The sequence below is a fragment of the Eleginops maclovinus genome, chromosome 14 (assembly GCF_036324505.1).
Source record: "Eleginops maclovinus isolate JMC-PN-2008 ecotype Puerto Natales chromosome 14, JC_Emac_rtc_rv5, whole genome shotgun sequence".
In the NCBI taxonomy this organism is placed as follows: Eukaryota; Metazoa; Chordata; class Actinopteri; order Perciformes; family Eleginopidae; genus Eleginops; species Eleginops maclovinus.
In genome coordinates, this window is record NC_086362.1 from 6,552,113 (window position 1) to 6,573,606 (window position 21,494).

The window sequence follows — 21,494 nt, forward strand, 5'->3', positions numbered from 1 at the left end:
TGCTGTGGTGCCCTTGAGCAAGGCACCGGACACCTCCAATCCCCCCTCCCCATTGCTCCCCGGGCGCTGCACAATAGCTGCCCACTGCTCCTAATACTAGGATGGGTTAAATATGACCCTGAAAAAGTACTCTTAATTCATCTGTCGTTGGTTTTTCCTCTTTATGGTATAATATCGTCCTACTAAAGTGTTGGGAAATAAAATAATAATAATAATAATAATGTGTTTTTGATTAACCTTAAAAGTGTAAAAATGTTATTGGGGCTTTTGTATTTATTGAAATGAATGCAGACTGGTTAAACACCAGTGATAATGAGGAAGGGGACTTCTCACGTGAGTGGGTTACGTTAGCATAAAAAGACTTCAAAATAAATGCGTTCAGTTGAGAAAAAATTAGCAAGTAGATTTTCACATGTTTATTTGGAGCATACAATAAACACATTACAAGCAAAGCAAACGCAATCCAATAATATGGTAAAGCTGGACAGCTCACTAAAAAGAAAACATAACTTTACTTCTGATTTACCTTACTCTGAAATTCTTGACCGGAAATGTCAAGTGTGACTGTGGAGGGGTTGGTTTAGCTCTGTTTATTCTGTTTATATGTTATGTTTATGAGCCTCTGTGTGCTTAGTGCCGTTTATTAACTTCACAGTCGGCTGGATACTGCTCCATTCAGCATGATTAGTTGGACTAACGAGTGGGTTTAACATGTTTATATTAGTTTGAGACGTTAACATTAGCTGCTGGCTCTCAGTTAGCATTAGTTATCAGACCCGTTCAGTGACCCTGGGACATGTGGTAACGTTTTGTTTACGTTTCCAAAGTCCACCGGACAGCAGTAAACTGTAAACAATTATAAATAATTCAGCTCCGCTGCTGCCTCCAGACATGTCCCACCCTGAGGACTGTGATGACTCCACTCCCCTGCTCAGGGAGGAAGCCAACAGGTGAATGAATGTCTACACGTTGAATGTCAGTGTATGAACGGTTGTGTTGTGTATGAATGCCTGCACGTACAGCATGTGTGTGTGTGTGTGTGTGTGTGTGTGTGTGTGTGTGTGTGTGTGTGTGTGTGTGTGTGTGTGTGTGTGTGTGTGTGTGTGTGTGTGTGTGTGTGTGTGTGTGTGTGTGTGTGTGTGTAGCCGTGCCATAACACTGTCCTGTCTCTCCGCTGTGCATAGTTATGATGACTATCAGGATGAAGACTACAAGCCTCGCTGGAGGTCCATCAGAGTCATGTACTTCACCATGTTCCTCAGCAGTGTCGGTGAGGAACCAGCTACATATAATATTACATAATAATAATAATAATAATACAACTATCCCGTTACCATGAATATAACAATATCTGTCCTGTGTTTAGTGTAAGATAATGAATATGTGTGTCTGATGGTGTCCTCAGGTTTCACCATCGTCATCACGTCTCTGTGGCCCTATCTTCAGAAGGTGAGACGATGTTTTTTCTTTATTGTAAACAGGAAGTGAGAGAGGCTGCCTGGCGTGTTTATAGAACTTTATATTTAGGATATATTTAATATTCAATGTTTATTATTTGAGGTGGATGGCAGTACCACAGCCAGCTTCCTGGGCTGGGTAGTGGCGGCCTACAGTCTGGGCCAGATGTTGGCCTCGCCTCTCTTTGGCTTCTGGTCTAATCACCGCTCCCGCAGGGAGCCGCTGGTCTGCTCCATCCTCATCAACGTGCTTGCCAACATCTACTACGCCTACGCCTACCTGCCCCCCTCCCACAACAAGCTGCACGTCCTGGTGTCCCGGGCGCTGGTGGGCTTTGGGGCAGGTGAGTGTGACTCTGTCCTGCAGTGAGTCTTCCTCTGCATTAGTCATGTGACTTCTCTGTTTATCGTGGTGCAGGTAATGTGGCGGTGGCGAGATCCTATGTGGCTGGAGCTACGTCCCTGAAGGAGCGCACATCCGCCATGGCCAACATGAGCGCCTTCCAGGCCCTGGGATTCATATTGGGACCAGGTACTCTTCATCACAGTCTTGAATTTATGTCAACCAGAGAGTATTTACATTTAACCACCTGACTTTAAGGTTCAACACTCCTCAGCGGTGGCTATATTTAACTCATGCATCTCGTGTGTGTGTGTGTGTGTGTGTGTGTGTGTGTGTGTGTGTGTGTGTGTGTGTGTGTGTGTGTGTGTGTGTGTGTGTGTGTGTGTGTGTGTGTGTGTGTGTGTGTGTGTGTGTGTGTGTGTGTGTGTGTGTCAGCCCTGCAGGCAGGTCTTTCCTTCCTAGGGGAGGGTGGGGTGACGGTGCAGCTGCTCTCCCTGCAGATCAACATGTTCACGGTCCCCGCTTTGCTGGCTGCTACGTTCGGCCTTGTCAACGTGCTGCTGGTGCTGCTGCTGCTCAGGTGTGTGTGTGTGTGTGCGCAACTCGTGGTGTGTGTGTGTTTTATCTACACATTGGAGTCTTACTTTTTATGTTTCTCGCTGCACACAGAGAGCACCGGGTTGATGACCACGGGAGACAGATCCGGGCCATCAACTACTCATCAGAAGGTGTTTATGCTCCTTTGAACACAGTTTTATTTTGAAAGGACTGCATGCATGTTACAGGAAACTCAAATATTGTTTTCCTTCCTGTAGATAGAGAGGACCTAAGTGAGGAAAGTGAGGAGAGCCTTGATCAGTTGGCCATCGTGACCTCCAATGTCCTCTTCTTCATCGTCATGTTCATCTTCGCTGTGTTTGAGACGTAAGAAGGATAGAAACATCATATATTATGATCCTGTCAACCTGTGAGTACTTTAAACCTGAGTGTGTATGTGTTCAGTATCGCCACCCCCCTCTCCATGGACATGTTCTCGTGGACCCGGAGAGAAGCTGTGCTGTATAACGGCATCATGATCTGCGGCATCGGCATCGAGTCCATCGTGGTGTTTGTGGCAGTGAAAGCAGCCGCTCGGAGGTACGCCGCCCCCCACACCTGAGTGTTAGACAGAAATATATATATATATATATATATATATACTGTATATATATATATTTATTTGAATTATTTCAGAATAACTCCAGAGAGCGTTTTCTTCCTCAGGGTCGGGGATCGTCCGGTGCTGCTCGCTGGCCTGGCCGTTATCTTCTGTGGTTTCTTCGTCCTGCTGCCCTGGGGGAACCAATACCCCCATATCCAGTGGGCAGGTAAAAATAATAATACAAATAATTAAAAACTTTATTTGTGTAGCACCTTACACCCAGGAAATGCAAGAAAAGTGCATGACAATAAGGGAAAAATAAATAGTAATGGAAAGCTGCATTTAATATGAAATAAGTTAGATTAAATAAGATGAAAAGGAATATATATGTAATGCATAACATAACATGGAAAATTAAATAATAATAATAGTACCTGTAAACATTGTTTGAATAAATAAAATTAGAACTAGACAAGAAAAGACTTCATTTGAGGTTTTGCTTTTATTTTGAAAACCCAGACCTGACAAACAGCACGTTGGGGAGGGCATCTGCAGCCTCCAACAGCTCTATAGAGCCGGGTGGATGCCCCTACCAGCAGACGTGGTGTCAGTACACCCCCGTCATCCACTTGGCTCAGTACATCTCTGCAAACATCCTTATTGGTGTGGGGTACCCTGCCTGCAATGTCATGTCCTACACCCTCTATTCCAAGATCCTGGGCCCCCGCCCTCAGGTGAGTGAAAAGAGGCTCGAAGGTTAAACCTCTTTGAATCACCTCATGATAAAATGACTAAAGTGTGTGTGTGTGTGTGTGTGTGTGTGTGTGTGTGTGTGTGTGTGTGTGTGTGTGTGTGTGTGTGTGTGTGTGTGTGTGTGTGTGTGTGTGTGTGTGTGTGTGTGTGTGTGTGTGTGTGTGTGTCTGCAGGGTGTGTACATGGGCTGGCTGACGGCCTCGGGCAGCGGGGCCCGGACTCTCGGCCCTGTGTTTGTTTCTCAGGTCTACACCCTGCTGGGTCCCCGCTGGACCTTCAGCCTCATCAGCGTCCTGGTGCTGGGGGCTGGCATCCTGCTGGGATCCGTGTACCGGAGACTGATCCCCTTCTCTGTGCGCCATGCAAGGACCCCCCCGTAACAACTGAGACTTCCTACTACAGACACTGCAATCTCTGACTCTGTGCTGCGTTCACTGACTGCAACATGCTGCAGAAAGACTTTAAACCCTGTGGTGCATTTAATGACTATGACATGCTGCCTTAACTGGCTGTAACATGCTGCTGAGACTCTGTGCTGCCTTCACTGACCAAGTTAAACAGGAGCTAGCACTGCAGAAACACATTTTTTTAATAATGGTGTGTGAGGTGGGACCATGATCAGAGATTTCCTGAATGCACATCTTTTATGATAATCATTTTACATGTTTTAGACTACTTAAACAAGCTGGAAAAGATTCTCTGAATGCCTTTACATTTTATTTTTTTTAGTCAATGTATTTTTATTGAGGTTTTAAACCTAGACATAAACAAGCCCTTGAGACAACACATAAGAAATTGAGACAAAAATAACAGCAAATGATCAAATATAGATACAAACAATCGCACAATAGCACAAACACACAACAAAAAAACAAAACAAAATAAAAATAATTAAAAAAAAACATCCACAGTAATTACTCAACTTCACATCTCAGTCAGGGTCAAGTGACACCGTCAGCTGTTCTACATAAGAAATAAATGGACGCCATGCTACATCAAATTTCCCCATTGATCCATTCAGCTAGTATCTCAGTTTTTCAATCTTAAGAAAAAACATAACATCACAGATCCATCTACCAAATGAAGGCGGGCGGTCACTTTTCCAGTGTAAAAGAATGAACCGCCTCGCTAGGAGGGAGGAGTAAGCCATACCATTTAATTGTGTCTTTCGGAGAGGAAGATCCTCCATTGGTACACCAAAAATTCCAATAAAAGGACAAGGGTGAATAGTGAAACCTGAAATTGCTGAATATACCTCAAATATTGAGGACCAAAATGCTGTTAAACTAGAGCAGGACCAGAATGTATGATAAAGTTGCAGGTGCTTGCTTACACCTATCACACGTAGGGCTTACCCCTGGAAAGATTTAGGATAGTTTAACCTTGGACATATGAAGCCTATGTGCAATTTTAAAGTGAATAAGAATATGTCTCGCACAAATGGAGGAAGAGTGAATTCTTTGAATTATGCTATCCCATTGATCCTCAGATATATTTATTCGTATCCTTTTCCCAGTTTTCTTTTATGATGGAAAGGGAAGAACCTTCCATTTCAAATATATTTGAGGTTAGCCTTGATTTCGTCCCCCTCACCTCAGACGGGGTTTCAAGGATCAAATCAAGCGGTGATTTTGGTGGTAGTGAAGGAAATTGAGTAAAGTAATCCCGTACAAAATGCCTGAAAAATGATGAGCTGGCAAAGAAAATTCCTGTCTAACCTGATCAAATGACATGAAGATGCCATCCTTGTATAACATCTTTATACTCGACACTCCATTTTTAAACCACTGAGTAAATATATTATCCAAAAGAGAGGCAGGGAATAAGTGATTGGCTGTGATGGGAGAATGAACTGACATGGAGACTAACCCATAATGTTGAGACCAGATTTTTACGGAGTGACGCACTACTGGATTCCGGCAGGTCTGGGGAAAATGTAAGGGAATAGAGGAACACAAGAGAGCAGAATGTGAGATGGGACAACAGGAACTAGATTCGATTTGCAACCAGCCTGGGAGATCCAGGCAGGCTATATCCCATCGCCATCACAACAAGCTCCTAATATTGGCAGCCCAATAGTAGATTTGAAAGTTAGGTTGAGCCATCCCACCATGTATTTTAGGTCTTTGCGTGAACAACTTCCTGATCCTAGGTGTTTTATTATTCCAAATAAAGGATGAGACGAGGCTGTCAAGTTTTGTAAAGAATGCTTTTGTAAGAAAATATGGGATGCACTGAAACAAAAATAAAAATTTGGGGAGGACATTCATTTAAATGATGCTGATTCGTCCAGCTAAAGATAGGGGCATGGTGGACCAGCGAGTGAGATCCTGCTGGGTATGGTCCAGAAGTGGTGTCAAATTGGCCCTCAAGAGTTGAGAATGGGACTTTGTGATACACACACCAAGATGATAAACTTATTATCAGTCACCTTGAAAGGTAGAGTGTGAAGTGAGAGCTGACATGATGCTGTAGTAATGGGTAGCAGCTTGCTTTTGCCTAGGTTGAGTTTATACCCTGAGAAACTGCCAAAAACCTTAAGTATGCTAAGAAAGCGAGGAATAGATGTGAGAGGGTCAGATATATATAGAAGGACATCATCCGCATGTAAAGAAATGTTGTGTTCCTGGTTTGTTCTGAAGATCCCCTTGATGTCTGTACACTGTCTGGTGGTGGTTGCGAGAGGCTCCATTACTAAGGCAAAAAGCAACGAAGACAAAGGGTACCCCTGTCTAGTCCCACGCTGAAGAGGAAAATATGATGAATAATTGTCATTGGTTCTGACAGAGGCCAAAGGAGAACCATACAACAGTTTGACCCAAGAAATAAAGCTATTCCCAAAACCGGACCGCCCAAGAACGTAGAGCAAATAATTCCATTCACACGATCGAAGGCTTTCTCAGCACCCAAAGCCAGAAGTACTTCTGGACACTGAGATGAGGATGATGAATAAAGGATATTAAACATGCGCCTGATATTAAAAAAAGAAATGCCTATTTTTTATAAATCTAGTTTGGTCAGATGATATAATGGTGGGCAAACCAGATTCAAGGTGGAGAGCCAACACTTCTGCCAGAATCTTTACATCGACATTAAGGAGACTTATTGGGCAGTATGAAGAACAATTGTGGGGATCCCTGCCCTTTTTAAGAAAAAGGGATATTGATGCCTGGCGCAAAGTGGGCGGCAGGCTCTGAGAGTCCAAACTATGTTCAAAAACTTTTTGCAGTAAAGGGCTTAATTGCTCTGAGAATTTCTTATAAAATTCGGTGGGAAAGTCATCTGGACCTGGACACTTCCCACTTTACATGCTTGAAACAGCACGACTGATTTCATCTAAAGAGATAGGGCTATCTAAGGATTCCCCCAATTCCTCCCCCACCGTGGGAACATCCAGACCTTCAAAAAAAGTGTCCATTACCCCCGGATCAGTGGGCGGATCAGATGTATATAAATTGGAATAAAAATCACAAAAACGTTTATTGATATCCATAGGGTCTGATAGCAATCCTGACTCAGATTCAATTTGATCAATGACCTGAGTAGTGGTAGTATGTCTTAGGCTATAAGCAAGACGTCTGCTTGGCTTCTCCCCATACTCATAGGATCTGTGTTTAGATTTCAACATAGCCCGTTCTGCCTGACCAGTTGAAGCATGTCAAATTCAGCCTGGTACATAATTCGCTGTTTATATAGCTCTGGGGTTGGGCTATTAGCATATATTTTGTCTACTTCAGATATGTGTTCTGTGAGCTCTGTTTGTCTCAGCATTCGGGCTTTACGTGTAGAAGCATTGTAGGAGATAATTTGCCCTCTCAAGTAGGCCTTAAGGGTCTCCCAAAGCAGAGAAGGAGAGGTCTCATCGTTTACATTGGTTTGTAAAAAATATGCCGATCTGGGTGCTAACAAAAGCAAAAAAAACAACATCTGACAGGAGAAGTGAATTGAGTCTCCATCTGAATCTAGCAGGATTATTATTAGGGATGGTCAAAGCCAGCGTCACAGGGGCATGGTCAGATATGTTTATACTGTTGTAATTACATGACTTTACCAAGGGCCGTAAGCTTTTATGAACAAAAAAATAGTCTATACGTGAATACGTGTGGTGAACAGGTGAATAAAAAGAGTATTCTTTCTTTGTAGGAATCTCCATGGGTCAGACATTGCACAAGACTGTAAGAAACTTTCTATACATTCTGCTGTTTTGGATTTGGACACATTACGCGTGGAGGATCTATCTAATAAGGGATTAATTACACAAGTACAGTCACCAGCTAGTATTAACTGCTGCGTGTCTAAATATGGTAAGGTTGATAGAAAGCTATTCATGAATTTAGAATCATCCCAATTTGGGGCGTAAACACAGGCTAATGTAAAAGGTAAACCATAGAGTCTACCCACTACAATAACAAAACGTCCAATAGGGTCTGATATAGCTTCAGAAGATATAAATTGAACTGATTTATTAATCAAAATGGCAGCGCCTCTGGCCTTCACCTGAAAAGTAGAGTGATACACCTGTCCTACCCAGCCTCTCTTCAAGCAAATATGTTCAGACCCACGTATATGTGTTTCAGGTAGGAAAGCTATGTCAGTTTTTAAAAACTTAAGATGGGAAAGAACCTTGGTGCGTTTAATGGGAATGGGATCTGGAAAGTAATGAAAGGAATTTCTATCACAGATGCATTGGATTGGAACTCTTTAGAGTGAGCTCAGGTCCTGAGAAGTGACAAGGCTTATATATTTTAAGTGTTATATACAGTAACGTCCGACATTCCAGTTAGTAAATTGAATTGACCGACCACTCCCCCTACAGGGCACATTTGAACTAACCATACTTGGCAACAACAATTATATAGACGCGTTATTTCCTTGCCGACGCTAGATTAAGGTTATCAGACCTTAAAATGGCGTACTCATAGATTTAACGGTATTTTGCACGCTAAAAAAGCAATGAAATTAAAATTTGCAGGCAGAGCTTCAGGACCTCGCAGCCTCACATAACGAATCCTTTACATTTTAACATGAGACTGTGAATCTACAGGCATACGAAGCACTGGACCCTGGAGGACACTGATAACAAGTTATAGCTCCAGATGTGGTATTTTACCTGAAATAATTATAATAAGTTATGTTTGATGAAGGTGTGTGTGCTAATGATGGTGTGATGAATAAAAGTGTTAATAACATATTATTTATTTCATCTTTTGGTGCAAACTGTCAAACACTATGAATTATATATATTATTATAATATGACTTTATAATAATATTTATATTTTGTATATGGCTAAAGCAGTGTGGATGTGCACTGTTTGTGTCGTTGCACCGCTCAGTCCAGCAGGTGGCGGGAGTAGAGCTCTAACTTTAAACACCAAAGAAGAACAAAAGCAGCAGCAGTAGAAGAAAAAGTAGTGGAGCGCGGAAATAACATACACACCGCCACAGTTTGGGCGACAAATGAACACAGTTTTGCGTGTGATTTACTTACCTTTGCGTGTTTATGAGGCTGTGGGAGTGTTTATGTCAGTAACATGGATATATTTAGAGAAGAGACGGGTAAGAACACGTTGAGGATATGTGAAGCTGTCTGTAGCTAATGTGGCTAACAAGCTAACAGGCTAATGCTGATAAGCCTGAGCAACCCCCTCACCTATGTCCTACTAAATGTGCAGTCTTTACGATGATTTACGACATAATGTCCGCTTCACATTTAATTTACTACATGATGTCAGACTAAAATGCAATTTACTACATAATATCACATGTTATTTTTTCTGCTTTTTCAGAGTTTACGGATATCCGGATGGTTGTGAGTAAACTTTTAAAAGTTTTACCGTAGGTTGACAGCGTGTCTAACGGAAGTACTATTATTTATATATATATAAATCAGAGTTTGCAGTACCTTAGGACACAGACATGACTTGTTAACTAAACTGAGATTTATTATAGTTTTTATGTAACGTACTTCCTGAGGCTTGTGTGTTTATTACAGAGATTCTTATCTTGTAATATGCTGGATGCCGGGAGTGAGGTGCATCATGGGTAAAGGAAGTGTGAACACAGCTGTGAACAGTATGATGGTTAATGTTGGTAATAAACTCACTCCTCTCCTGTGCAGCATAGGGTGGTGAATCTGTTTGAGAGCTGTCCTGGAAGCCAGAGGAGATTTAGACTTGGCGTTGTTGGTAAGAATTAACACAAATAATAAAGTGAATAACACATTTATTCAGTTATTTTTTAAAACTTCTTATTGTTTTGTTTCCCAGCTAATATGAGCAGCAATGAAGAGCGGGATGATACAGAGGAGAGTTATGGTGATTGGGGTGTTGGGCGAAGTAGTTTCACTTCGTACCCGAACCTGTCAGATTGGAGCAGTGAGGGTGTGTTAAGGGGGGGCTCTGTTTATCAGCTCCCCAGCCATTATTACCCATCATCCTCTGGAAAGGTTCAGCCTAAAGAAAGTGTGAGTTGGCTGTTTAGTCTTTCTGATATCTTACTCTATGGCGGGACGACTGCATGAAAAATAAAACTATACATATATATATTTTTTTTAGGACGCTGAAAGAAGAGCCAGATTATTAGAAGAAGTTATAAAAAGTAAAGAGAAGGCTGAGAAGAAGCGAATTAAGAAACAGGTAGATATATTTATACTTATAAAGCCTTTATGTCCGATTATATATTACAAACTTAATTTTCTGTATTGCCCTGTAGAAACGTAAAGAAAGAAAACGGCTTGAGAAGCTGGAGAAGGAGAAATTAAACCCTGAAACAAACAAAGAGGTATTATGACCAATGAAGTCAAATTCAATCATAGTCTTTATTATATTAGAACAGATTCAGCAGGTGTTTGTCTCTTCTGGTTTCCAGGCAGGAGAAGCTGCACAGCAGAGTGAATCAGAGGGAAGCAGAGCAAGTAGTGATGAATCCAAAAACAAACTGCCGGCTGCAGCAAAAGACAGTAGCAGCAGCAGTGAGGAAGAGTCCAGCGATGAAGACAGCGACACCAAGAAGGACTCCACAGACTCTGAGGTAGCACATGCTCACCTTTATGGGATGGAATTGGCAGTTTACAAACATATTAAAAAAAAATAGTCTCATGGTGAGGAGTGTGTTTCTGCAGGAGTTGGACATGAGCAGCTCGTTTGTGAGTAAGGCTGCTGTGATCGCCAGGCGAAAGCTGGAGCAGAATCCCCGACCCGAGAGGAGAAGGAGGCCCCCCCCAACCACAAATGAAGCCAAGAGCCCCCCTGAAAAACCAGAAGGGGCCCCAGAGGAAGAGAAACAGGTGAAGAAAGGGTCAAGCCTAACTACCTTATAACTATATTAAAACACCATGTTAACATGTACTCATTTGTGTGTCTGCAGGACTGTGCCCCCCCCACTTTAGAAAATAATGTTAAAATCAGTACTGATCTCGCAGGTGAGTTTAATTTCTCATGCACAAACCGATCATTTGTTCATGTCAATTCTGTTTTAACTGTTCCTGCCCCTTCTCTTTTTTTTCTCCAGTTACTGGCAATAAGTTTGCGAGTGCTGGAGACTTTAATATGGCTGTGAAGTATTTCACCGACGCAATTAAATACAACCCTACAGAGTTTAAGTAAGGACACACACTCTCACCACTCTCTTTTGTTATGCACTGATTTACAGTGCATCATTTAAATTTTCTATTTGAATTGATGAGAAATAAAAGTGTTGATTCTGCCCATCAATTCTTTAAGCACAGGTTAGCCTGTTAGTCCAGATCCTACGTCTCAAACTCAAGGCCCGCGGACCAAATCCGGCCCGCAAACTCATTTTATGTGGCCCGCGAGAGTTTTCAAAGAATATAATACGTTTATTATACAGCTACACGCCGCTTTACAGAAGCTCGTTGCCCATAAACTACATGTCCCACAACTCATCTCGTCTTGTGACATGCAACTTCAGTCACTGTCGAGTGAGGCAGTGGGTGACAGAGTTACAGCGGCACAGCGACACCAAACACGGAGCAAAGTCTGCTTCAGCAACCTTAGACAAGAAACACCGGAACCAGAACCAACTGAAGGCTGCTTCCTCACAGAATGACCCACTCTGTTCGCTACGGCTCATTCTGAGACACCGATCTAAAAATGATGATAAAAAGGCTAACTTAATCTCTTAAATTCATGGGATTGATTTAACAGACAGAGAAATGTAAATGTGCACTCGCATACAGTATTTCTGTGTCTACGTGCCCCATGTGTCAGTGCACAACTATGTGTTAATGCTACCAAACTAATTTTTTTAAGTAATTGTACAAGTGTTGTAGTTGTTGCATATTTTCCCTTGCAATTATTTGCCCTAGACTTCTGCTTTCAGATGTAGTTATTACCAAAACCAATAATTATCTGTGGCAGAGGCAATAATGTAATATAATACATTATTTTATATATATATTTATATTGTCTTAAAGTTACAACCGGCCCTGTGAGTGCCACCATAATGCTAATGTGGCCCGCGATGAAATTGAGTTTGACATCCCTGTCCCAGATACTAAACTCTGTGTTAAAGTCTGCAGGAGAGCTAGGCAACGTTAGCTGTTAGCCTACAGAGGCTGCATTGAGTTACTGTGTGATGCATTCAAGTGTAATCTTGTGATGATGATCAGGAGTTAAAGTCCAGATGTTTGTGTCTCAGGTTGTTTGGGAACCGCTCGTTCTGCTTCGAGAAGTCTCAGCAGTTTGAGAAGGCGCTGGCAGACGCAGAGCTGTGCCTCAGCATGAACCCCGGCTGGGACAAAGCTCACTTCAGGAGGGGGAGAGCGCTCGCTGGACTCAAGGTAATAACAGGGATCAATGCAGACACATGGAGGAAACATTTAAATATATAAAACAAGGGAGACGGTAGCTCAGAATGCTCCTCATGTTGTGCTTCTGGTTTCTCCTGCAGAGGTATGAGGAGGCGGCCGGAGCCTTCAGGGAGGTGCTGTCTCTGGATGGGTCATGTGCAGAAGCAGCTCAGGAGCTAATGAGGGTGCATATCACTCAGCTGATGGTGCGTCACACTCATACCATACCTTTTATTAAAACATGTTTTAGGAGCAGGCGGTGTGGGACGGATGTTAATGTCGTTTGTTGTGTTGCAGGAGTATGGCTTTACTCGGGAGCAGAGCTCAAACGCTTTAATAATCCACGGCACGGTGGAGAAGGCTCTGGAGGTGTTGTCAGCTTTATACCATCATCCAGGTGAGTGTCACCTGAAGGAGGAGGAGGCGGCGGAAACAGAAACTCTCCTCCTTCCAATACAAAGTGAATGTGTTTTAAACGTTGAAGCATGTAACTGTTATCATTGAAACACAAAATATGATCCTAACAATCAGCACGTCTTCCTCTGATCATTCAACCCCCACATTTCCTCGCTCGCCTCTCCGTTCAGGCATCACATTGATCAGCTCAAATCCATTAGCTTTACTCTCAGGCAATAGCATGACTCCTTCATGGGGGGCGGGACATCTAGAGCAGTAGGGCTCTGCCTGATTGGCCAGAGATATTAACATGTGTTGGGAGTGACTGCATGGCACAGGCTACTATTTATTGCAGTTCGAGCAATCTTGCAGTATGCACACCACAACTGTTGATATTGTGATAACGATACATTTTTTTGTGTATTGTTCAGCCCTAATACATATATGTATGTAGGAGTGTTCATTGTGTTTATGTGTGTGTGTACAGGAAATATTCAAAGTGTCCCCTTCAAACCGGCTCAACTAGTGAACATCAGCGGAGTGTCACCAGTCCTCTCTGCCAACATAAGCCCTGCCCCTCTTCCTCATCTCCATCCTGTTCCTCTTCATCCTCCTCATGCTCACAATGCTCTACAATCATTAAAGAACAGACCTTTAGTCCAGAATATGTCCAACATCCAGAGTCAACAGAAGATTGTTCCGATGAAGAGCGGTGCCGAACAGTCAGTTGCTATTATTATTATTATTATTATTATTATTATTATTATTATTATTATTATTATTATTTTTTTTTTTTTTTTTTTTTTTATTACACTAAGTATTTTTATTAGAATTGTTTTTACTTTTTAAAAATGTACTTTTTTTATTTATTATTTTATGATGATTTATAATTATTATTATTGTTGTTTTTATTATTTTTATTAACGTGCTGTATGTGTGTTCCACAGGGAGCTGTTTCCAGTGTGGGTGGGGAACCTGGTGTACCCATTGTCTGAGGAGATCATCAGCAACATGTTTAACAAGTGAGAACATTACTCCTTTTCTCCTCCTGTTCCTCCTTCACTCTATCCTCTGTGGTTGCGCCTCTTGTCTCATATCTCCTATCCCTGACTCCTGTCTCCTTTCTCCTGCTGCAGGGTGGGGCAAGTCCACAGTGTGAAGCTCCTCATTTACAAACGGTGCGCCTTCGTTAACTATACTAAACGAGAACACTGTGATGAAGCAATCCGACGTCTGCATGTGAGTACTACTTCCTGGAATATTAAACTGAACTTTATAGATACTGTGATGTAGACACCGGGTTTCTACGCCTCCTGAGTCCTCCTGCTCTGAAATCAGGAGGTCCCTGTGAGTAATGCTGCTGTTTCTCCTCTTGAACCAATGTGTTGTGTTGGTGTTTTCAGGGCTCTGAGCTGAACGGCATGAAGATCGCTGTGCGCTATCCGGACCGGATCCCCCCAGGAATAGGGATCTCCAGATCTGCGCTGAAGTCTGAAAACCTGCAGGACGAGAACATGAGGCTCGTACTTCCTCTTTTAAGAGTCAGCGCATGTTAGCTTAGCAATAGACTGTTCATTGTGCACAGAGGCCACATTAAACTTTGTACACAGTCAGGCTTACCGTTTCCCTCTGCCTCCACTACCTGTGCTCCTTTTGTTTGTTTGACACTATTTCGATTACCGATATGTCATTACTTTATTAAAAAAACGTATATTTGAGAATATACAGTGATTGGAGCTGTGAGGATCTGCTGGCTGTATGAGAGTGCCTGGTCAGGAAGAACTAAGACATAAGCATTGAAACAGGAAGTGGGAAAAGAAGTGGGGCTACATAAGGTGAATATAAAATATATTATAGTAAATATATATTCCCTTCTCTGTGTTTTACAGGCAGAGTGCGGCGGGCACCCAGAGATCTTTCAGGCCCTCCAGACCGGCCCCCGACTTCAAAGGCAGCCACAAGTTCTGACACAGGAAATGCAACCCACTGCCCTTCACAATAAAACAGAACAATCTCTGGTATCTACAAGGTTTTCAAGCTTTGCCTCTTTTGAAGTGTTTTTAGATGAGTTTTTAAAAAGGAAAGTCTCTGGAAAATACTTCTACTGATGGTGAGATCATTTTATAATTCTGTAAAAAGGAGAATGAGGTATTAGTGAGATGATGGTATCGAGAACGCTTCTTTATGCAAAGATTTACAGATTTATTGGAGGTTTATATTAAATATTATAATGTTAGTGTATGGAGTTTATCCAGCAGGAGAATCAACCAAATAAATATTATGTTCAACAATGTTTTATTCTTAAATGATATTAGCATTAGGCCCCACAATCAGTGTTACACCAGCTCTCAGAGATGTTTCTTATTCTTATAATTATTATTAATTTGACAGTAGTTGACCATAAATAATCATTAATCATTGACTTTACTCAGGTACTGTTTGTTTGACATTCAGAGCCTGGCTATTTTCACCATTATGTTTTATTTACTGTATTTTTTACCCTGCTAAACAAACATGTAATACAGTATATTGCCTTATGGGTATTTCTATTCACAGGATCACTCTGTTATGATCATGTTACTTTCGTTTACTCAGACTCTGTCATTATAAGTTTGTTCTTAATGCAAGAATTAAACATTTTCTCATATTCCGTTTCTTGTCTGTTTATTTAAACGCATATTTAACCACCAATGCTATAGAAAAAATCTGTACCACAATTCATTGAAATGCATTGTGTTTTACAATCCATACTCACTTTAATATGATTTTTAAGACGTACTATGCAATCAGTCGTTCGACTCAGATTTGTTATTTTGGATAGGAACTAAGAACTAGAATGCATCTAGTGAGTCTAGCTATTACTTGGATAATATAATAAAATAATATGAATTTAATCCCTATATCTCTCCTCACAAAGACAGGAGTTTACTATGAGAGACAGGGAAAGAGGATATTTACACGACTATAAAATGCTACTAAATTACTCATGTATTTATTTAGTGACAAGTGACATAGAAAAAGGAAATGTTCATTTATGAGTTTAAGCACTAGCCTCGAGTGAATGTGTTCCTGATGAGTCCATCAGAGGGCAGCAGAGTCAGACCAAGCTAATCGACACTGTGCTCGGAGCCAGGATCGACAATCAACTATCGATAACGCCTTCATCGTTGTGAGGATGTCAGACTGCAAGCAGATCGCCGCTCAGAAGAGGTAAAACACTTTATAAAGATCAGAAAATAATTACCGTGTTCAGTAATTAAATACTGCTAATGCTGCAGACCGTTATTCTGTATATCAGTGTACGTCTATTCTGTAAAAGAATATAATATGTTGGCAGTATTTCTGTATAATAATGTGTTAGCAGGCTGTAATTCTGTATACGCTACTGCCATGTATTTATTCTGTATACTGATTTACTAACATGGCAGCAGACTGACTGGTGATCAGCTCTATTTCTGTTTTTGTTTTTGTATCTATGTATTTATTCTATGTATTTTATTTTAAATGGATTGCCTCCCGCAGCGCTAAGATCGCAGCAGGAGCAGTTGTGTGTGTGGAGAGCGAGATCAGAGGAGATGTGACCATCGGTGAGTTTTAAAAAATGTTTTATTATTATTATTATTATTATTATTATTATTATTATTATTATTATTAATAATAATATTATTAATATACTCAGCATCCTCTAACTCCTGCTGTTCCTCCTGCAGGAGCCCGGACTGTGGTGCACCCCAAAGCCCGGATCATCGCGGAGGCGGGGCCCATCATCATCGGGGAGGGAAACCTGATCGAGGAGCAGGCGCTCATCATCAACAGGCAAGACGAAAACACATCAAATAATGTCTAATAATAAAATACTATTTAACCTAATGTATTATCTCCTCCTGTGTGCAGTTACCCGGAAAACCAGCTGCCGGACTCTGAGGGCGCCGAGCAGAAAACCATGACCATCGGGACCAACAATGTGTTTGAAGTGGGATGTGGTATCCTCTAAACTGTGATATAATATAATCTATAGTCATGTCATCTGAGAAGTAACAGAAAAGATGCATTTCTATTGTCATTAATATTTACTTTGTCCAGCAGAGAGCACTGTTTGTTCAGCTTTACATTATGAATGAAGTCACAAGTTAAAAATAAGATCTGCTGAGAGTGTAAAAACATGTACATATGAAAGACATTTAACACAGTGGTTTTTACTATTTAAAAAACAAACATTCAGTTTAAATCCTTCATGATGACTATCAGTGTCTCAGGCTCTGAACATCGGAGACAACAACGTGATCGAGTCTAAGGGTGAGTACTGAAATCCCTCTCTGTGTACTTTATATGTACATATAAAGCTGTATATAATAAAATCAGAAGTGTAAAGTAACTAAGTAGATTTACTCAACTACTGTACCTAAGTACACTTTTGAGATACTTACTTGAATTGAGTATTTCAATATAATGTTACTTGTACCCCACTACAATTCAGAGGTAGATTATATACTTTTATTCCACTACATTAATGTGATACCTGTAGTTGCTTTACAGATTTGGATTAATGATGTGAAATATAATCAACATTTAAATCAAACTTTAGTTACACCTGGAGTAAATTCAGCATACTTTTAGTACTTTAAGTATATTTTGATGCCAACACCTTTGTACTTTTACATGTTACAGAGTATTCCTACACTCTGGTTCTTCAACTTTTACTGCAGTACAAGATCTAAGTACTTCTTCCACCTCTGTATATAATATAAAGAGGTGTAATCTGTGTATGTGTCTAACTACGTCACCTGCAGCTGACCTGGGCAGGAGGGTGGTGCTGAGCAGCGGCTGCATCGTGGGCGCCTGCTGCCAGCTCAACACCTGCGAGGTGGTGCCAGAGAACACGGTGGTGTACGGCTGTGGCACCAACCGCCGCCTGCAGAGCGAGAAGCCTCAGGTTAGTTCTGCAATTGCACCACCCACACAACTGATGGAGGGTGGAGTTTATATACCTGAGGGTGGGGTTCTTGTCACTGAGGATGGTTTTTCTGTGTTGCAGCCTCAGACTCTGCAGCTGGACTTCCTGATGAAGATCCTGCCAAACTACCACCACATGAAGAAGACTGTGAGAGGGAACAGCACCACCCCTGTGAGGAACTGACTGAACCTTCTTTACCTCCATCTATGAGGAACTGACTCCACCGTCTTTACATCCACCTGTGAGAAACTGACTCCACCTTCTTTACCTCCACCTATGAGGAACTGACTCCACCTTCTTTACATCCACCTGTGAGGAACTGACTCCACCTTCTTTACCTCCACCTGTAAGGAACTGACTCCATCCTCTTTACTACCACCTGATAGGAGCTGTTTCTACCTTCTTTACATCCACATGCGAGGAACTGACTCCTCCCCCTTTAGTTCCAACTGTGACCTCCACCAACTTTACCTCCATCTGTGACGTTCACCCATTAGAGTCATTCTTTTAGACCTGATATAAATCTCCTTATTGATTAATTCAATGTCTTTATAATTGTTCTCATAAAGATTGCAATCAAAATGATCTCCATTTCAGATTTATGTTTGATTTGTTTTAGATATAATAACTTTTAGTTGTTATATATTTTTATAGGTGTAGTTAATATCTTTCATTCTTCTGTCATGCTAAGAAAGAAATGATTAATATTCATTTATATATTTAGTTTTTATAATACCTTAGTTTGACCACCAGGGAGAACTGTTGAGCTGCTTAAAGCACACAAAACAGATGAAATACTCCTATTATAAGTAAGGTGAAATCCATATCATAATCATAAAATGAAGTCCCCCCCCCCCCCCCGGTGTATGCAGGTGGAGCTGGTTGCAGCAGCCCTGCAGCTGGTGCACCCATCTTGACCTGCTGTGGGGTCAGATATGGATGGGGGGGGTCTCATTATTTGAGCAGGAGTGCAGCTGGGGCAACTCCTTTATGTCTTCATATATTCTCCTCCTCCTCCTCCTCCTCCTCCTCCTCCTCCTCCTCCTCCTCCTTCTTGTTTCGGGAGGTGTTTATAGTGACGGAGGACAGATGCTGGGCACAATTGCAGTATGTAGAGTGACGGGGGTCTCATGGGGGGGGGGGGGGGGGGTCTTTTAGTCTGCACCATGACGGTGATGACAGTGGCTCATAGCAGAAATGCTTGTCTATATTTGGACACAGTTATTTACCCCCCCTCCCCCCTTACTGTAGTGTTGTGAAACTCAATCAGTGCTGCGCTGCTTTAATGCTAACAGCATCTCAGCATTCTGCCTTTATTACAGTCAGTTATATCATATGGACACAGATCCTGAGTGAACTGACTTATATAAATATTAATACATGTATATATCTGGGTAGACACACGATCAGCTGGGTTTGGTACTCCGCCCTCTCCACCCCTCCATCCGTTAGGAGCAGTTGTGTAAGGCTTAGTGACAGTTGACCTTTGCCTGCAGGTCCGCTCCATCTTTACAGAGTGAGGAGTGACCTATAGGTACAGTCACCTCCTCTGCAGACCACAGGAACCATTAATCTCATCTCAACAGGGACTCTTTGGTCCCCTCTGAAACAGACCAGCAGCTGGAGACTGACACAGACCCCCACCTCCTCCTTCACGACCACTAGCTCCAATCCACTGTGTTGCTATACATGCTTTTACTTTGTGGTTCCCAGCTAAATGTCCTTAAAGGGGCCCTATTCTGCTTCTTGTGGTTTTCCCACACACTCCCCCCTGCCTGAAACTCCTGCATTGGACTCCTTTGTTTGCTTCCAGAACATAGTGGCATCACTTACGAACACTTATGCTTCTATTGGCTAGCGCTCCAACAACATTGTACGTGATAGGCTAATAGGCGGGACAGCTTTAAGTGGTTGACCAATCACAACAGAGCCAGCCTGCTAACCAATCATAACAGACTGGGCTCTGGTTTCAGACAGAGGGTGGAAAGATGTGCTGCAACACAGGCAGAATGAGAAAAATGAAGACCCTTTTGAACATACAAGCATGGAAATATGTCACAGTATTGTCACTAAATGCTTGTATCAACCTGAAAATCAGCAGAAAAGGGCCCCTTTAAAGCATCGAAAAACAAAACGTGTTACACACTCACAATATGCAGACCAGCATGTGTATCATAAGTCATCTTTTGTTCCTTTACTGCACAGCAGCGCATCATAAACACTAAAAGTTAAGAGTAATAGATTAACCCTTAGAGCACTAAAGGGCAGCTCAGATGAACGGAGGTTTATTGTGTGATAAAAACTGAAGGACTCAGGTTTTCAGTTTTTATTGGATCCACTGCACAACAAAGAGAGGATTTAACTTTAAGACATGTCAGCAGTTTAGAGAAATATTATAGACCTTTACACACACTGAGTCAAGGTTTAAACTCAAGTTAGCACACATGCCATCCACTAGGATCTCCAATAACACACTTATACTGTCACAAAATTCCTCCTCCTTCTCTGAGCTAGCAGCCGCTCCTCATTTCACTCAAACTCACACCTTCTACACACCAGCCTCATCAGTCTTGGCTTTTTTCTCCTCATCGTCCAGCTCATCCAGGTATTCTCTTAAGGGTGTTTCTGTATGCAGGTGTCTCAGGATTGACATGAAAACATGAAGATACAAGGTTAAACAAAGATAATAGCTAACTAGCTTCGATGAATAGGATGCAGGCCAGCCATGTGATCTTGCTCATGTTGATGCTAAGACGCTGCTAGCTAGCTTCCTATTTCGCCTTCAGAAATGAGATACTGTTGAAGTGAGGGCAAAGAAGATGGTTACGTGAGGAGGGTTCATAGATTTTATTAGTGAGTTATTCGTTCAAACTAAAATAACTTCCATTTTATCTGCATGTTTATCTGGTTACTCTGTGATAACACAGAGACGTCTCCTTCATGTGGTTGTGGTGATGGGGGGGGTGGGGGGGGCGTCAGAGCCATGACATGTTACCAGGACAGCGTGACCAGACAGTCTCCTAGCTACCCCCCCCCCCCACACACACACACACACACACACACACACACACACACACACACACACACACACACACACACACACACACACACACACACACACACACCCACACCCACACACCAGCAGAGAGGGGGGCCTCCCTCTCTTAGCATCAGACCACACAGAGACCTGTCAAACACAGCTGGGACATCTCCCCTTCTCCCCTTCTCCCCCCCCCCCCCCCTTCCCCAGACTCCAGCAGCAGCTTTGATTCCTGCTTGTCGAGACGCAAGGGGAGCATTTCCATTTTTATCTCCTTGCATAGCTCCTTCAGATGTATCTGTGATGGATGTAGATGTGATCTGAGGGAGGGGGGGGCATAACTGCTTCTCCTTCTTTTGTTGTGTTGAGGTGCATGCTCAGCAGAAATGACTCTGCCTGGCTGTCACACACTGCGAGTGTGTGTCCGCTGCACTGAGCGTCAGAGAGCTAGCTGCTGGAGTTACCGTCTGGGCTGCAGACCATCAGAGGTGTGGATAGTTTCAGACGGCACTCCCTTTGCTGCACCCCCCCCCCCCTTCCCCCCCAACCCTTACCACCTACAAATGTTGAGCAACGCTCAGGTGTTGTCTTCTGATCCTC

At 42.2% G+C, this 21,494-nt stretch overlaps 3 protein-coding genes across 3 annotated transcripts; all 3 read left to right on the forward strand.

Annotated features, from left to right (window-relative positions):
• Window positions 1-558: 558 nt before the first annotated feature.
• Window positions 559-4,390, forward strand: mfsd8 (major facilitator superfamily domain containing 8). Its single transcript, XM_063901276.1, has 12 exons — window positions 559-950; window positions 1,185-1,270; window positions 1,406-1,449; window positions 1,561-1,801; window positions 1,876-1,989; window positions 2,236-2,380; window positions 2,470-2,528; window positions 2,616-2,724; window positions 2,803-2,937; window positions 3,064-3,167; window positions 3,461-3,675; window positions 3,868-4,390. Exons 1-12 carry the CDS (start codon window positions 892-894, stop codon window positions 4,072-4,074), a joined length of 1,518 nt encoding a protein of 505 aa, XP_063757346.1. The 5' UTR covers window positions 559-891; the 3' UTR covers window positions 4,075-4,390.
• Window positions 4,391-9,057: 4,667 nt separating this feature from the next.
• LOC134876112 (tetratricopeptide repeat protein 31-like) lies at window positions 9,058-15,547 on the forward strand. Its single transcript, XM_063900968.1, has 18 exons — window positions 9,058-9,251; window positions 9,482-9,504; window positions 9,814-9,880; window positions 9,962-10,158; window positions 10,250-10,330; window positions 10,407-10,475; window positions 10,563-10,724; window positions 10,816-10,980; window positions 11,061-11,115; window positions 11,205-11,295; window positions 12,354-12,495; window positions 12,606-12,710; window positions 12,802-12,901; window positions 13,388-13,622; window positions 13,848-13,922; window positions 14,037-14,139; window positions 14,304-14,423; window positions 14,794-15,547. The coding sequence occupies exons 1-18, from the start codon at window positions 9,227-9,229 to the stop codon at window positions 14,866-14,868; spliced, it is 1,890 nt and encodes a 629-aa protein (XP_063757038.1). The 5' UTR covers window positions 9,058-9,226; the 3' UTR covers window positions 14,869-15,547.
• A 494-nt stretch (window positions 15,548-16,041) lies between these two features.
• LOC134875982 (dynactin subunit 6-like) lies at window positions 16,042-18,439 on the forward strand. The gene is made up of 7 exons (XM_063900775.1): window positions 16,042-16,110; window positions 16,423-16,487; window positions 16,611-16,716; window positions 16,795-16,883; window positions 17,149-17,196; window positions 17,691-17,833; window positions 17,936-18,439. The coding sequence occupies exons 1-7, from the start codon at window positions 16,076-16,078 to the stop codon at window positions 18,035-18,037; spliced, it is 588 nt and encodes a 195-aa protein (XP_063756845.1). The 5' UTR covers window positions 16,042-16,075; the 3' UTR covers window positions 18,038-18,439.
• The last annotated feature ends 3,055 nt before the right edge of the window (window positions 18,440-21,494 follow it).

What these genes read in the sequence shown, in the direction of transcription:
- mfsd8 (XM_063901276.1), top strand. Translation starts at nt 892, where the DNA reads ATGTCCCACCCTGAGGACTGTGATGACTCCACTCCCCTGCTCAGGGAG. An exon ending in CATGTTCCTCAGCAGTGTCG is followed by an intron (nt 1,271 to 1,405) that starts GTGAGGAACCAG and finishes TGGTGTCCTCAG; the next exon opens with GTTTCACCATCGTCATCACG. An exon ending in CATCAACTACTCATCAGAAG is followed by an intron (nt 2,529 to 2,615) that starts GTGTTTATGCTC and finishes TCCTTCCTGTAG; the next exon opens with ATAGAGAGGACCTAAGTGAG.
- LOC134876112 (XM_063900968.1), top strand. Translation starts at nt 9,227, where the DNA reads ATGGATATATTTAGAGAAGAGACGG. An exon ending in ATTTAGACTTGGCGTTGTTG is followed by an intron (nt 9,881 to 9,961) that starts GTAAGAATTAAC and finishes TTTGTTTCCCAG; the next exon opens with CTAATATGAGCAGCAATGAA. An exon ending in AAGCAATCCGACGTCTGCAT is followed by an intron (nt 14,140 to 14,303) that starts GTGAGTACTACT and finishes TGGTGTTTTCAG; the next exon opens with GGCTCTGAGCTGAACGGCAT.
- LOC134875982 (XM_063900775.1), top strand. Translation starts at nt 16,076, where the DNA reads ATGTCAGACTGCAAGCAGATCGCCGCTCAGAAGAG. An exon ending in TGTGTTTGAAGTGGGATGTG is followed by an intron (nt 16,884 to 17,148) that starts GTATCCTCTAAA and finishes GATGACTATCAG; the next exon opens with TGTCTCAGGCTCTGAACATC. An exon ending in TGCAGAGCGAGAAGCCTCAG is followed by an intron (nt 17,834 to 17,935) that starts GTTAGTTCTGCA and finishes TCTGTGTTGCAG; the next exon opens with CCTCAGACTCTGCAGCTGGA.